Source organism: Erythrolamprus reginae, chromosome 10 (genome assembly GCF_031021105.1).
Source record: "Erythrolamprus reginae isolate rEryReg1 chromosome 10, rEryReg1.hap1, whole genome shotgun sequence".
Taxonomy (NCBI): domain Eukaryota; kingdom Metazoa; phylum Chordata; class Lepidosauria; order Squamata; family Dipsadidae; genus Erythrolamprus; species Erythrolamprus reginae.
In genome coordinates, this window is record NC_091959.1 from 34,000,726 (window position 1) to 34,013,119 (window position 12,394).

A 12,394-nucleotide genomic window follows, 5' to 3' on the forward strand; every position below is an offset into this window, starting at 1 on the left:
GGGGGAAAGAGGCTGACTTTGTAAACCGCTTAGAGAGGGTTGTAAAGCATTGTGGAGCAGTATATAAGTCTGCTACTGCTATGCTATGCTATCCTATAGGGAGGGAGGGAGGGAGGGAGGGGAAGGGACGGAGGGAGGGACGGAAGGAAGAAGGGAGGGAGGGAGGGAGGGCTGTGGTTGTGAAGTGATTAGAATACAATATTGTAGGCAATTCTGTCAATTGTCAGGAGTTCAATTCCAGCCAGGCTCAAGGTTGACTTAGACTTTCACCCTTCCAAGGTGAATGAGGACCCAGATAGTTGGGGACAAGAGGCTGACTTTGTAAACCACTTAGAGAGGGTTGTAAAGCACTGTAAAGCAATATTTAAGTCTAAGAGCTATTGCTCTTATGGGCATGCTATGCTAGAGGAGGTCTTCCCATTTGATAAACAGTACAAAGTTGTGGGATTCGGGTGCTTTTCAGCATTGCCAGCAAGCAGAAAGTTTGGGGCCAAGCATCCCCTGCCAACACATTCTGCCCATTTCTGTTTTCATGGCTGTGGCTCTCTCTTTTGATGCTTTTGCTGTTTTTAATGTGGATCAATGGATCAATTTGGCACTGCCTTACAGCCTGTATTACTCTGACTTTTGGATGATGTATACCAGTGTTTCCCAACCTTGGCAACTTGAAGATATCTGGACTTCAACTCCCAGAATTCCCCAGCCAGCATTCGCTGGCTGGGGAATTCTAGGAGTTGAAGTCCAAATATCTTCAAGTTGCCAAGGTTGGGAAACACTGGTGTATACTTTGACAAAACTGGATTTATTTCATAATGGCTGACTTCCATTTTAATGGAAAGCAAACCGAACATGGGAGGAGATGGGAGAAAGAGAGAGAGTTAATCCACTGCAATTCTCAGTCTTGAAAGCCCCTCCGTTCCTCCCCTCTCATTCCATGCCCCCCTCAAGCAAAATACCTTCTGTCACTAAACTGCTTAATGGAATTAACCCAGTTCCAGCCCTGAGCCGCAGAGCTGTTCCTTGGGCTACCTGATCAGCTCAGCCACCTGCCCACAGCACCCCTGGCACAAGGACCCTAGCAGCCTCTCGGGCATGTCATAGAAACAGAGAAGATTGACAGCAGAAAAAGACCTCATGATCCATCTAGTCTGCCCTTATACTATTTCCTGTATTTTATCTTAGGATGGATATATGTTTATCCCAGGCATGTTTCAATTCAGTTACTGTGGATTTACCAACCATGTCTGCTGGAAGTTTGTTCCAACCATCTACTACTCTTTCAATAAAATCATATTTTCTCACGTTGGTTCTGATCTTTCCCCCAACTAACCTCAGATTGTGCCCCCTTGTTCTTGGGTTCACTTTCCTATTAAAAACACTTCCCTCCTGAACCTTATTTAACCCTTGAACGTATTTAAATGTTTCGATCCTCTCTACTCTTTCCCTTCTGTCCTCCAGACTAGACAGATTGAGTTAATGAAGTCTTTCCTGATACGTTTTATGCTTAAGACCTTCCACTATTTTTGTAGCCCATCTTTGGACTGCCTTTTCAATTTCATCCATATCTTTTTGTAGGTGAGGTCTCCAGAACTGAACACAGTATTATTCCAAACGTGGTCTCACCAGCGCTCTATACAGAGGGATCACAATCTCCCTCTTCCTGCTTGTGATACCTCTAGCTATGCAGCCAAACATTCTACTTGCTTTCCCTACCACCTGACTGCACTGTTCACCCATTTTGAGACTGTCAGAAATCACTACCCCTAAATCCTTCTCTTCTGAAGTTTTTGCTAACACAGATCTACCAGTACAATACTCAGACTGAGGATTCCTTTTCCCCAAGTGCATTATTGTCCAAATTCATTGCTTCCCAGGTGAACATCGGCAGTTTTATTTATTTGATTTTTTAAATTTATTTATTTATTCGATTTTTATGCCGCCCTTCTCCTTAGACTCAGGGTGGCTTACAACCTGTTAGCAATAGCACTTTTTAACAGAGCCAGCCTTTTGCCCCCACAATCCAGGTCCTCATTTGACCCACCTTGGAAGGATGGAAGGCTGAGTCAACCTTGAGCCGGTGATGAGATTTGAACCGCTGACCTTCAGATCTACAGTCAGCTTTGGTGGCCTGCAGTACAGCACTCTACCTGCTGCGCCACCCTGGCTCTTTCCTTTCTCAACGTTAGATAGTCATGTTCCAGGACAAGGGCATATTCCACCTGGCGGAGGAATTTGGCCTTCGGGGCTAGAAACATTTGAGTCCCTGTGGGTATCTTTCTGGTGTCACCAGGTTGCTTGGTCTCATCCAGCATTTTTTTGCCTTTTCAACAATTATTCTTAATCTTGTGGTGCACCTTGGGAAGCCCGCAAGCATGTATCTCACATATGGCGCAGTGGTTAGAGTGCAGTACTGCAGGCGACTTCTGCTGACAGCCAACTGACTGCAATTTGGCAGTTCAAATCTCAGCAGGCTCTAGGTTGACTCAGCCTTCCGTCCTTCCGAGGTGGGTAAAATGAGCACCCACATTGTTGGAGGCTGACTGACTAAACTGCATAAAGAGGGCTGGAAAACACTGTGAAGTGGTATATAAGTCTAAGGGCTTTTGCTATTCCATCCTTCCAACGTGGGTCAAATGAGGACCCAGATTGTTGGGGGCAAGAGTCTGACTCTGTAAACTGCTTAGAGCGGACTAGAAAGCACTGTGAAGCAGTATACAGTGTTCCCTCAATTTTTGCGGGTTCAAACTTCGCGAAAAGTCTATACCATGGTTTTTCAAAAATATTAATTAAAAAACACTTCACGGGTTTTTTCCCTATACCACGGTCTTTCCCGCCTGATGACGTCTTATGTCATCGTCAAACTTTCATCTGCCTTTAATAAATATTTTTTTTAATAAACTTTAATAAATAAACACGGTGAGTAATAATCTAACTGGTTGCTAAGGGAATGGAAAATTGCAATTTAGGGGTTTAAAGTGTTAAGGGAAGGCTTGTGATACTGTTAATAGCCAAAAATACTGTATTTACTTCCGCATCTCTACTTCGTGGAAATTCGACTTTCGCGGGCGATCACAGAAGGCATCCCCTTCCACGAAAATCGAGGGAACACTGTATAAGTCTAAGGGCTTTTGCTATTCCATCCTTCCAACGTGGGTCAAATGAGGATCCAGATTGTTGGGGGAAAGAGGCTGACTCTGTAAACTGCTTAGAGTGGGCTAGAAAGCACTGTGAAACGGTATATAAGTCTAAGGGCTTTTGCTTACTACAGTTTCCTTTCCTCTCGCTCTTTCCCTCCCTCCCTCCCTTCCTTCCTTGGTGCACAATAGTTAGAATGAGTATTACAGGCAAACTCCGTCCACCACCAACAGTTCTGATCATATCAATGTTGACTCAGCCTTCCATCCTTCCAACGTGGGTCAGTTGGGGACCCAGATTGTTGGGGGCAAGAATCTGACTCTGTAAACTGCTTAGAGAGGGCTAGAAAGCACTGTGAAGCAGTATACTGTATAAGTCTAAGGGCTTTTGCTATTGCTCTTCCTGTTTCCTTTCCCCTTCCTTCCTTCTTTCTTTGGTGCACAGTGGTTAGAATGAGTATTGAAGGGAAACTCTGTCCACCACCAACAGTTCAATTCTGATCAGCTCAATGTTGACTCAGCCTTCGGTCCTTCCAAGGTGGGCAAGATGAGGACCCAGATGGTTGGGGGCAAGAGGCTGACTCTGTAAATCACTTAGAGAGGGCTGTAAAGGACTGTGAAGCAGTATATAAGCCTAAGGGCTACTGCTTTCTAACAGAGCTGACAGTCAAATTACAGGTACGGTAATCCTCAACCTACAACCACAACTGAACCCAAAATTTCTCTTGCTAAGTGAGAAATATGTTAAATGAGTTTTGCCCCAATTTACGACTTTTCCCATCACATTTGTTGAGTGAATCACTCAACAAATGTGGCTACTAAACTAGTCACACCATCGTTAAGCGAGTCTGGCTTTCTCATCCAGTCGTGACCATTGGACATTGCAACTTTCACGGATATTATTATTATTATTATTATTATTATTATTATTATTATCATCATCATCATCATCATCATCATCATCATCATGTACATTTATTGTAACGGTCACTAAACAAACTGTTATAAGTCAAGGACTACCTGAATTCTCTGCAATAGCATTGTGGCCTCCTGGCTAATGTAACAATACATGATGATGATGATGATGATAATAATAATAATAATAATAATAATAATAATAATAATAATAATATGTGCAGCAGCTGCCAAAAAGCCAACACAGTTCTAGGCTGCATTAACAGAGGGATAGAATCAAGATCACGTGAAGGGTTAATACCACTTTATAAGGCCACACTTGGAATACTGCGTTCAGTTTTGGTCACCATGATGCAAAAAGGATGTTGAGACTCTGGAAAAAGTGCAGAGAAGAGCAACAACGAGGATCAGGGGACTGGAGGCTAAAACATACAAAGCATGGTTGCAGGAACTGGACATGGCTAGTTTAATGAAAAGAAGGAACAGGGGAGACATGATAGCAGTCTTCCAATATCTCAGGGGTTGCCACAAAGAAGGATTCGGGCTATTCTCCAAAGCACCTGAGGGTAGGACAAGCTGAACAAAGAGAGAAGCAACTTAGAACTAAGGAGAAATTTCCTGACAGTCAGAACAATTAATCAATGGAACAGCTTGCCTCCAGAAGTTTTGAATGCCCCAACACTGGAAGTTTTAAAGCAAATATTGGATAACCATCTGTCTGTCTGAAGTGGTGTAGGATTTCCTGCCTAAGCAGGGGGTTGGAGTAGAAGACCTCCAAGGTCCCTGTCAACTCTGTTGTTGTTGTTGTTATAATAATAAAACAACAACAACAACAACAACAATAATAATAATAATAATAATAATAACAACAACAACAACAACAATTTTAATTTGAAACAAGAGAAAGTTGACAGGTTGCACACAAGACAAATCCAGCTGCTTGAATTGGGGAGTTGAATTCCCAGAACAAAGTTGCTCCCTTTTTGTGAAGGGCAACTTGGTGTAGTGGTTATAGTGCTGGACTAGCACAGAAGCCAGTGTCTGGCTCAGTCCAACCCACTGGTAGGTTGGTTGTTGAGGGGCAAACAGGGGGCTGGAGCATTAATTACTGCACCTTGAGTCCTATGAAATAAAAGCAGGGTATAAATCTAATAAGGACGAAATAAAATCCTACGCTCGTACGTGGGAATGACCTTGAGAGACACAGGAAGAGCAGCAGACTAAACAATCCTGCAAAAGTTCTCCCGTTTCAGGGAAGGAAAAGGGGCGTGGGAAGCGTTTCAGAAGGGACCCTCCCTAGGTTCCTAGGGAGTAAAAGGAAAAGAGGGGATCAAGAGAGTTTTTCAGGCTTGTAAGATTCTGTTCATTTAATCTTACAATAAAGAGAGAGCTAGAATTTCTTGTGCTTTTTCTCTGGACCAACCTTGAAGGACTAAATGTTAACACAACCTCCCACCCAAAAAGGAGGTGAAAAAAATTGGACCTGCCCCCGTTTGTGATGTCCCAAGATTCCTGGAAAGATCCCTCAAATTGCTGGAATGATGAGAGATTGAACTGCAGCCTCTGGGCTGCCCAAAATGTGCTGGTTCCAAATGCGGTCATAACATTGGTTACCTATATAAGAGCACCATTTTAAATAATAATAATAATAATAATAATAATAATAATAACAACAACAACAACAACAACAACAACAACAACAGAGTTGGAAGGGACCTTGGAGGTCTTCTAGTCGAACCCACTGCTTCGGCAGGAAACCCTACACTATTTCAGACAGATGGTTTTCCAACATCTGTTTTAAAAATTCCCATGTTGGAGCATTCACAACTTCTGGAGGGAAGCTGTTCCATGGAAATTGTTCTGACTGTCAGGAAATTTCTCCTATTTAGTTCTAAGTTGCTTCTCTCCTTGTTTGATTCCCACCCATTGCTTCTTGTTCTACCCTCAGATGCTTTGGAGAATAGGTTGACTCCCTCTTCTTTGTGGCAATCCCTGAGATATTGGAAGACTGTTATCATGTCTCCCCTGGTCCTTCTTTTCATTAAATTAGCCACGCCCAGTTCCTGCAACCGTTCTTCATATGTTTTAGTCTCTAGTCACCTAACCATCTTTGTCACTCTTCTCTGCACTCTTTGTAGAGTCTCAACATCCTTTTTGCATCGTGGCGACCAAAATTGAGGGAGGGAGGGAGGGAGGGAGGGAGGGAGGGAGGGAGGGAGGGAGGGAGGGAGGGAGGGAGGGAGGGAGGGAGGGAGGGAAGGAAGGAAGGAAGGAAGGAAGGAAGGAAGGAAGGAAGGAAGGAAGGAAGGAAGGAAGGAAGGGCTGTGTTGGTGAAGTGATTAGAATGCAATATTGCAGGCTAATTCTGCCAATTGTCAGGAGTTCAATTCCGGCCAAGCTCAAGGTTGACTCAGCCTTCCATCCTTCCGAGGTGAGTTACAATGAGGACCCAGATTATTGGAGGCAAGAGGCTGACTCTGTAAACTGCTTAAGAGAGGGCTATAAAAGCACTGTGAAACGGTTTATAAGTCTAAGTGCTAGTGCCATTTCTATAATCTCCAACGAGTATCGCCACAGCTTAAAATAGGGTGGTATAGCTCCTTGACACTCCTGTGGTTCAAATCAAACAGATCTAGACTAATGAAGTGTCCTTGTCATTTTTCTCCTGGAGAGAGCTGGCAACACTACTGATTGGTTCGACTTTTAACTCTGCTGGCCCTTCAAACAGGGGTCTCCAACCTTGGCAACTTATGGACTTCAACTCCCAGAATTCCTCAACCAGCTAAGGTTGGAGACGTCTGTCTTAAAGCACTCCAGGATGGCTTTCCATGGAACACAAGAAGCCCATGCTTAATAAATCAGGTTTAAGCTTTGGTTTTATTTGAGTTTATTAGATCCCTCCTTTATTACTCTGTAGGACATTTAAGGTGGCGTTTCAACACAAAACGCACAACCCGAGTAAGCTGTGGCTTGCAAAGCTTTGCTGATGGTTTTTTGAGACATAACCCTCCGTTGACAGAGGAACAAAGATCAAAATATAGACACAGGCTACCAGACCATGACTGGACATGATGCCCAAAAGTTCAGGTAGAGCTGCAGCTGTATATGGCAGTGATAGTGAACCTTTTTTCCCTCAGGTGCCGAAAGCTTGTGTGCACCACTATCATAATTCAAAGCCTGGTGATGGCGAAAATTGCCTCCCCCACACCCCCGGAGGCCTTCTGGAGGCCAGAAACAGCCCATTTCCCAACTTCTGATGGGTCCAGTAGGCCCATTTTTCACCCTCCCCAGGCTCCAGAGGCGTCCCTGTAGCCTGGGGAGGCAAAAACGCCGTCCCCCATCCCCCTGGAGGCTTTCTGGAAGCCAAAACCGCCCTCCCAGGGCCTCTGTGTGAGCCAAAAATCAGCTGGCTAGCACACACATGCATGTTGGAGCTCAGCTAGGGCAACAGCTCGCGTGCCAGCAGATATGGCTCCGAGTGCCACCTGTGGTACCCATGCCATAGGTTCTCCATCACTGGTCTATGGCTTCTCTGTAATGCAGCCACCAGCCTGAGATTCCTTCAAATTTTGTCATTTTCATTCCTCCTGCCTAAAAACTCTTGTAGCTTACATTTTCCATTTTGGTGCTCTGTTTTACATTTCCTTTTTCTTTTCTTTTTTCTTTTTAAATAAAATATCATCTTTGTTGAAGATAAATAGGGGAGGGGATACAAAAAGCAAATGGACTATGTGAATATTAGTACAAATGTATATGAATTTAGAGTATACAATTATAAAACAGAATACACACTTAAAATAAGGGAAGAAAAATAAAGAGGAAAAGCTAAAGAGAGAGAAAGAAAAAGGGGGAGGAAGAGAGAAGAGGAAAAATTAAAAATAAAAGAAGAAGAAGAAAGAAGAAATAAGTTCATTTATGAGTTTATCAAATGTTGTAAATAGTGTCAACTTATCTGTTGACCCGATTACTCTACATTTCCTTTTCCTATCTTGCTTTTGGCCACTGTTTTGTTTTGCTTTTGTTCTGAAGACCAAGATACGAGGTTTTCAAGATAAAAATATAACAATTACATGAATAAAGTGTACCTACTTTAGGCTGTGCTCTGCGAGGGAAGGCAACCTTTGGGTCAATCTGAAAGAGAAACATTATATATATATTTTCAATCAGGTTGAGGTATCTAGAGTTTTTACTGGGAACCAAATATTTCCCAGCCTCATATACAGAAAAACAACACAGCAGCATAAAAGAACACACAAGACAAAGTATGTGACAACTTGCTGGGTGTAAAGATTAAAAACTGGGGTGCTATCCAGAGTTTCCCCTTCACGAAAGTAGAACTTGGCAGGATTTCCTGGTAGATGTTTGGTTTTTTTTAATAAAAATAATTTTCATTCATTTCTTAACTTTACAAAATACATAAAGGAAAAAACAGACAAGACATTATACAATACAAACAAAAAACAAAAATGAGAAGTTATACACAGTACATACATTTTTACCTTTAAAGCTATTTTACGGTACATATGTCGACTAATATTTTGCACTTATTTAATATTTTTAGCTATTTCTCCTATCTATAATCAATATATCTCTTAAGGATCTTAATTATAACACCATTTTTATATATATGTAGATTGTTCTGAGTTGGGGTTTTAACCCGAGTAATATTTTGAGTGTCTATGCGACGTTTTGGTGAAATCACATTCACCATCATCAGGCTGAAGTTGTTAGCTTCGGGCTGCTTTGAATATATTCAAAGCAGCACAAAGCTAACGTCAATCTACGAAAACAAATATATATATATTTGTTATATATATAGATATATATTTGTTTGTTTTCGCAGATTTTCACAGGTATATGTATATAGATTGTTCTGAGTTCAGGTTTTACCCCCTGTAATATTTTGAGTGTCTATGCGACGTTTCGCTGAAATCACATTTACTGACCCATCACATCCTGGACATAAACTGTTTCATCTCCCACCCTCAAAACGTCGCTACAGAGCCCTGCACAACAAGACAACTAGACACAAGGACAGTTTTTCCCCGAATGCCATCACTCTGCTAAAGAAATAATTCCCTCAACACTATCAAACTACTAAGTCTGCACTACTATTAATCTTCTCATTGTTCCCACCACCCATCTCCTACCACAAACGACTGTAACTTTGTTGTTTGTATCCTTACAATGTATATTGCCTGGTTCCTAATATGATTTGATTGCTTATTTGTACCTGGACTATCATTAAGTGTTGAACCTTATGATTCTCGACAAACGTTTATGTACACCAATTATTTTCTGTTACACCCCATCCAAGGAAAAAGTAAACATTTCATGCACACACACACCCCAACTCTCCACCAGGACAATTGTTTGCAATATTCAGCATGTTTTCACTGAAAAAACTCAAGAGGCTTATCAGGGTGATTTATTTAAATGACGCCTTCTCTTCTTTTGAAAAACATTTCAAATGCAAATTTGGAAAGTTTGAAAACACAGGAGTCAGGACCAGAAGACCCCCAAGGCCCCTTGTTATTCTATGTCCTGTGTTCTCTTTGAACGAGACTGGTGGAGGCCCATTCATTCATGCCATAGAAGCCCTGGTGAAGAAATCGCTTCCGGTGTCCTGAGTTTGTTCAGAGGGCATCACATCAAGCAGCAGATCCCTCTCTTCATTGACTTCCTATCCTAAGAAAGATGAAGCGATCCTCTGCAGGGCAGAGAACCAGCAAAGTCCAGGCTTTTGAAGGCCTTCCCAGCTGAATGTATGGGTTCCTTGCTTTCTGAGCTGAAGGGCCTATCCTGCCTGTTTATTTCCCCCATTCTCCTCCCTTTCACTGATGGGTTGGCCTCCTCCGTTCTTTCTGGGTTTGTGTTTTGCCTCCCTCTCCTCACTGTGGAACTATCACTGGCTCTCTCGCAACTGACTTTGGCGTGGCCCGGTTCCAATGGCCTGAAGGCAAGACTCATAATATCTTTTATTGGAATGTGTGTGGGGGGTTTTTTTCCCCTTCCTAATTCCAAGCTTTATTGGAATGCCTTTGGAGATCGGCATACCTGCAAATAAAACCCCTCCATAGCAATGCCAGACACCTGCTGGTCCTGTTTACATTTTAAGGGGAATATAATAAGAGAGGATAAAATGATTCGCGTCCCCTTTTTAGCATGCCCCAATGAGCTCTATTATATATGCATGGTTGCTTCCGACAGATAATCACCTTTCTCTTTTTTTTTTAAAGCTAATTATAACTTCAGCGCTACCCAATCTGAGCAATCTTTGTATCTACTTATTATGCCACTAATTAATTTTCTGGGAGAAAAATTATATATATATATATATATATATATATATATATATATATATATATATATATATATATATAAAATTGCCATTAATATATATATATATATATATAATATATATATATATTAATGGCAATTTTTTTTCCCATGGAAAAATACAAGAATGAAGGATTTTCTGCCCCACTTCATGGGGATTCCCTCAGGCCCCCAGAGAGTTTCTGTCCGAGAAATTCAGAATTTCTGAATCCTAGCTTTTGAATTCAGGACTAAACCCTCACGCATATTGTTCTATTATTTTGCTCTCTCCCTTGGGGCCTGTTGGCCCCCAGGGGATAAAAAGGGGCCCAAGTTGACAGCTTTACCACCTTGAGCAGAGGCTAGGAAAAGTCAAAGAAGCAAATGGGCTTTAATGCATTTCAGAAATAGGCACATCGGCTTGTGGCTGCTCTGCAGGATTTCTCAACCGTGGCCACTTGAAGACATGTGGACTTCGACTCCCAGAATTCCCCAGCCAGCAAAGAATTCTGGGGACCGGAAGTCCACACATCTTTAAGTAGCCAAGGTTCTTTTAAATCATTAAGTCAGCCAAACATTCACCAGCTTCTATACTTCTCCCTCCCTCTCCAGCACTTGCACTTCAATCTTGTTACCCAGATAGAAACATAGAAACATAGAAAATTGATGGCAGAAAAAGATCTCCTGGTCCATCTAGTCTGTCCTTAAGACTATTTCCTGTATTTTATCTTAGGATGGATCTATGTTTATCCCAGGCATGTTTAAATTCAGTTCCTGTAGATTTACCAACCACGTCTGTTGGGAGTTTGTTCCAAGCATCTACTACTCTTTCACTCAAATATTTTCTCACGCTGCTTCTGATCTTTCCCCCAACTCACCTCAGATTGTGCCCCCTTGTTCTTGTGTTCACTTTCCTATTAAAAATACTTCCCTCCTGGACCTTATTTAACCCTTTCACATATTTAAATGTTTTGATCATGTCCCCCCTTTCCCTTCGGTCCTCCAGACTAGACAGATCAAGTTCATTAAGTCTTTCCTGATACGTTTTATGCCACCATCTTTGGACCCGTTCAATTTGATCAATATCTTTTTATAGGTGAGGTCTTCAGAACTGAAGCACAGTATTCCAAATGTGCTCTCACCAGCGCTTTATACAGCGGGATCACAATCTCCCTCTTCCTGCTTGTGATACCTCTAGCTATGCAGCCAAGCATCCTACTAACTCGCACTCTCTTCAAAGCCATCCGTTCATTTGTGACCGCCACAGCTAATGACAACAATAGTCGTGCTCTGCAGACACAGTCCACCGACAGGTGCCTCTCTTTATCCCCACCCCTCCAGGGCGGTTCTGACCCGGTACTGACTTGTACGGGTCTTCAAGAGGCTGGGATTCAGGTTTCCCCTTGCCGAGCGTGGGGAACTCTGTGCCACTGCGGTGTTGTCCATGCTCCCAGTTGCCAAAGTTGGAAAATACTGGTCTAAAGGACCGATTTCAGGATGGTTTTGCTCCTATGCCCAAGGACCCTGAGCACAAGATAAAAAAACGAGAGGCTGGGAATCCAACCTACTCTTTGCTGACATCCTAGCTTTCCAGAGGCAGAGATTATATCTGAATTGGTAGCAGTACACCCAAAATTCTGCAAATTCTCACCTGAAATCTGACAAAAAAACCCATAAGAGCCTCGGTGGTTAGAGTGCAGTACCGCAAGCTCCTTCTGCTGATCCCCGGCTGCCAGAGTGTTTGGCAGATCGAATCTCAGTAGGCTCCAGACTGACTCAGCCTTCTATCCTTCCGAGGTGGATAAATGAGGACCCAGATTGTTGTGGGCAAGAGGTTGACTCTCTGTAAAGCGCTTAGAGAGGGCTGATTTTTGGCTCGCAGAGGCTCTTGGAAGGCGTTTTTAGCTTCCAGAGAGCCACCAGGGGGATGGAGGAGGGTGTTTCTACCCTCCCTCGGCTCCAGGGAAGCCTTTCGAGCCTGGGGAGGGCGAAACATGAGCCTACTGGGCCCACCAGAAGTTGGGAAA

General features: G+C 42.7%; 1 protein-coding gene across 3 annotated transcripts in view; it reads right to left on the reverse strand.

The window, feature by feature from the left end:
* The window catches only part of MSI1 (musashi RNA binding protein 1), a 71,637-nt gene that overhangs the window by 45,732 nt on the left and 13,511 nt on the right, over positions 1–12,394 (reverse strand). For all 3 annotated transcript variants that reach the window (XM_070762442.1, XM_070762441.1, XM_070762439.1), the window contains exon 5: positions 8,139–8,180. In XM_070762442.1, the coding sequence (XP_070618543.1) occupies positions 8,139–8,180 (42 nt within the window). The remainder of the gene's footprint in view (positions 1–8,138; positions 8,181–12,394) is intronic.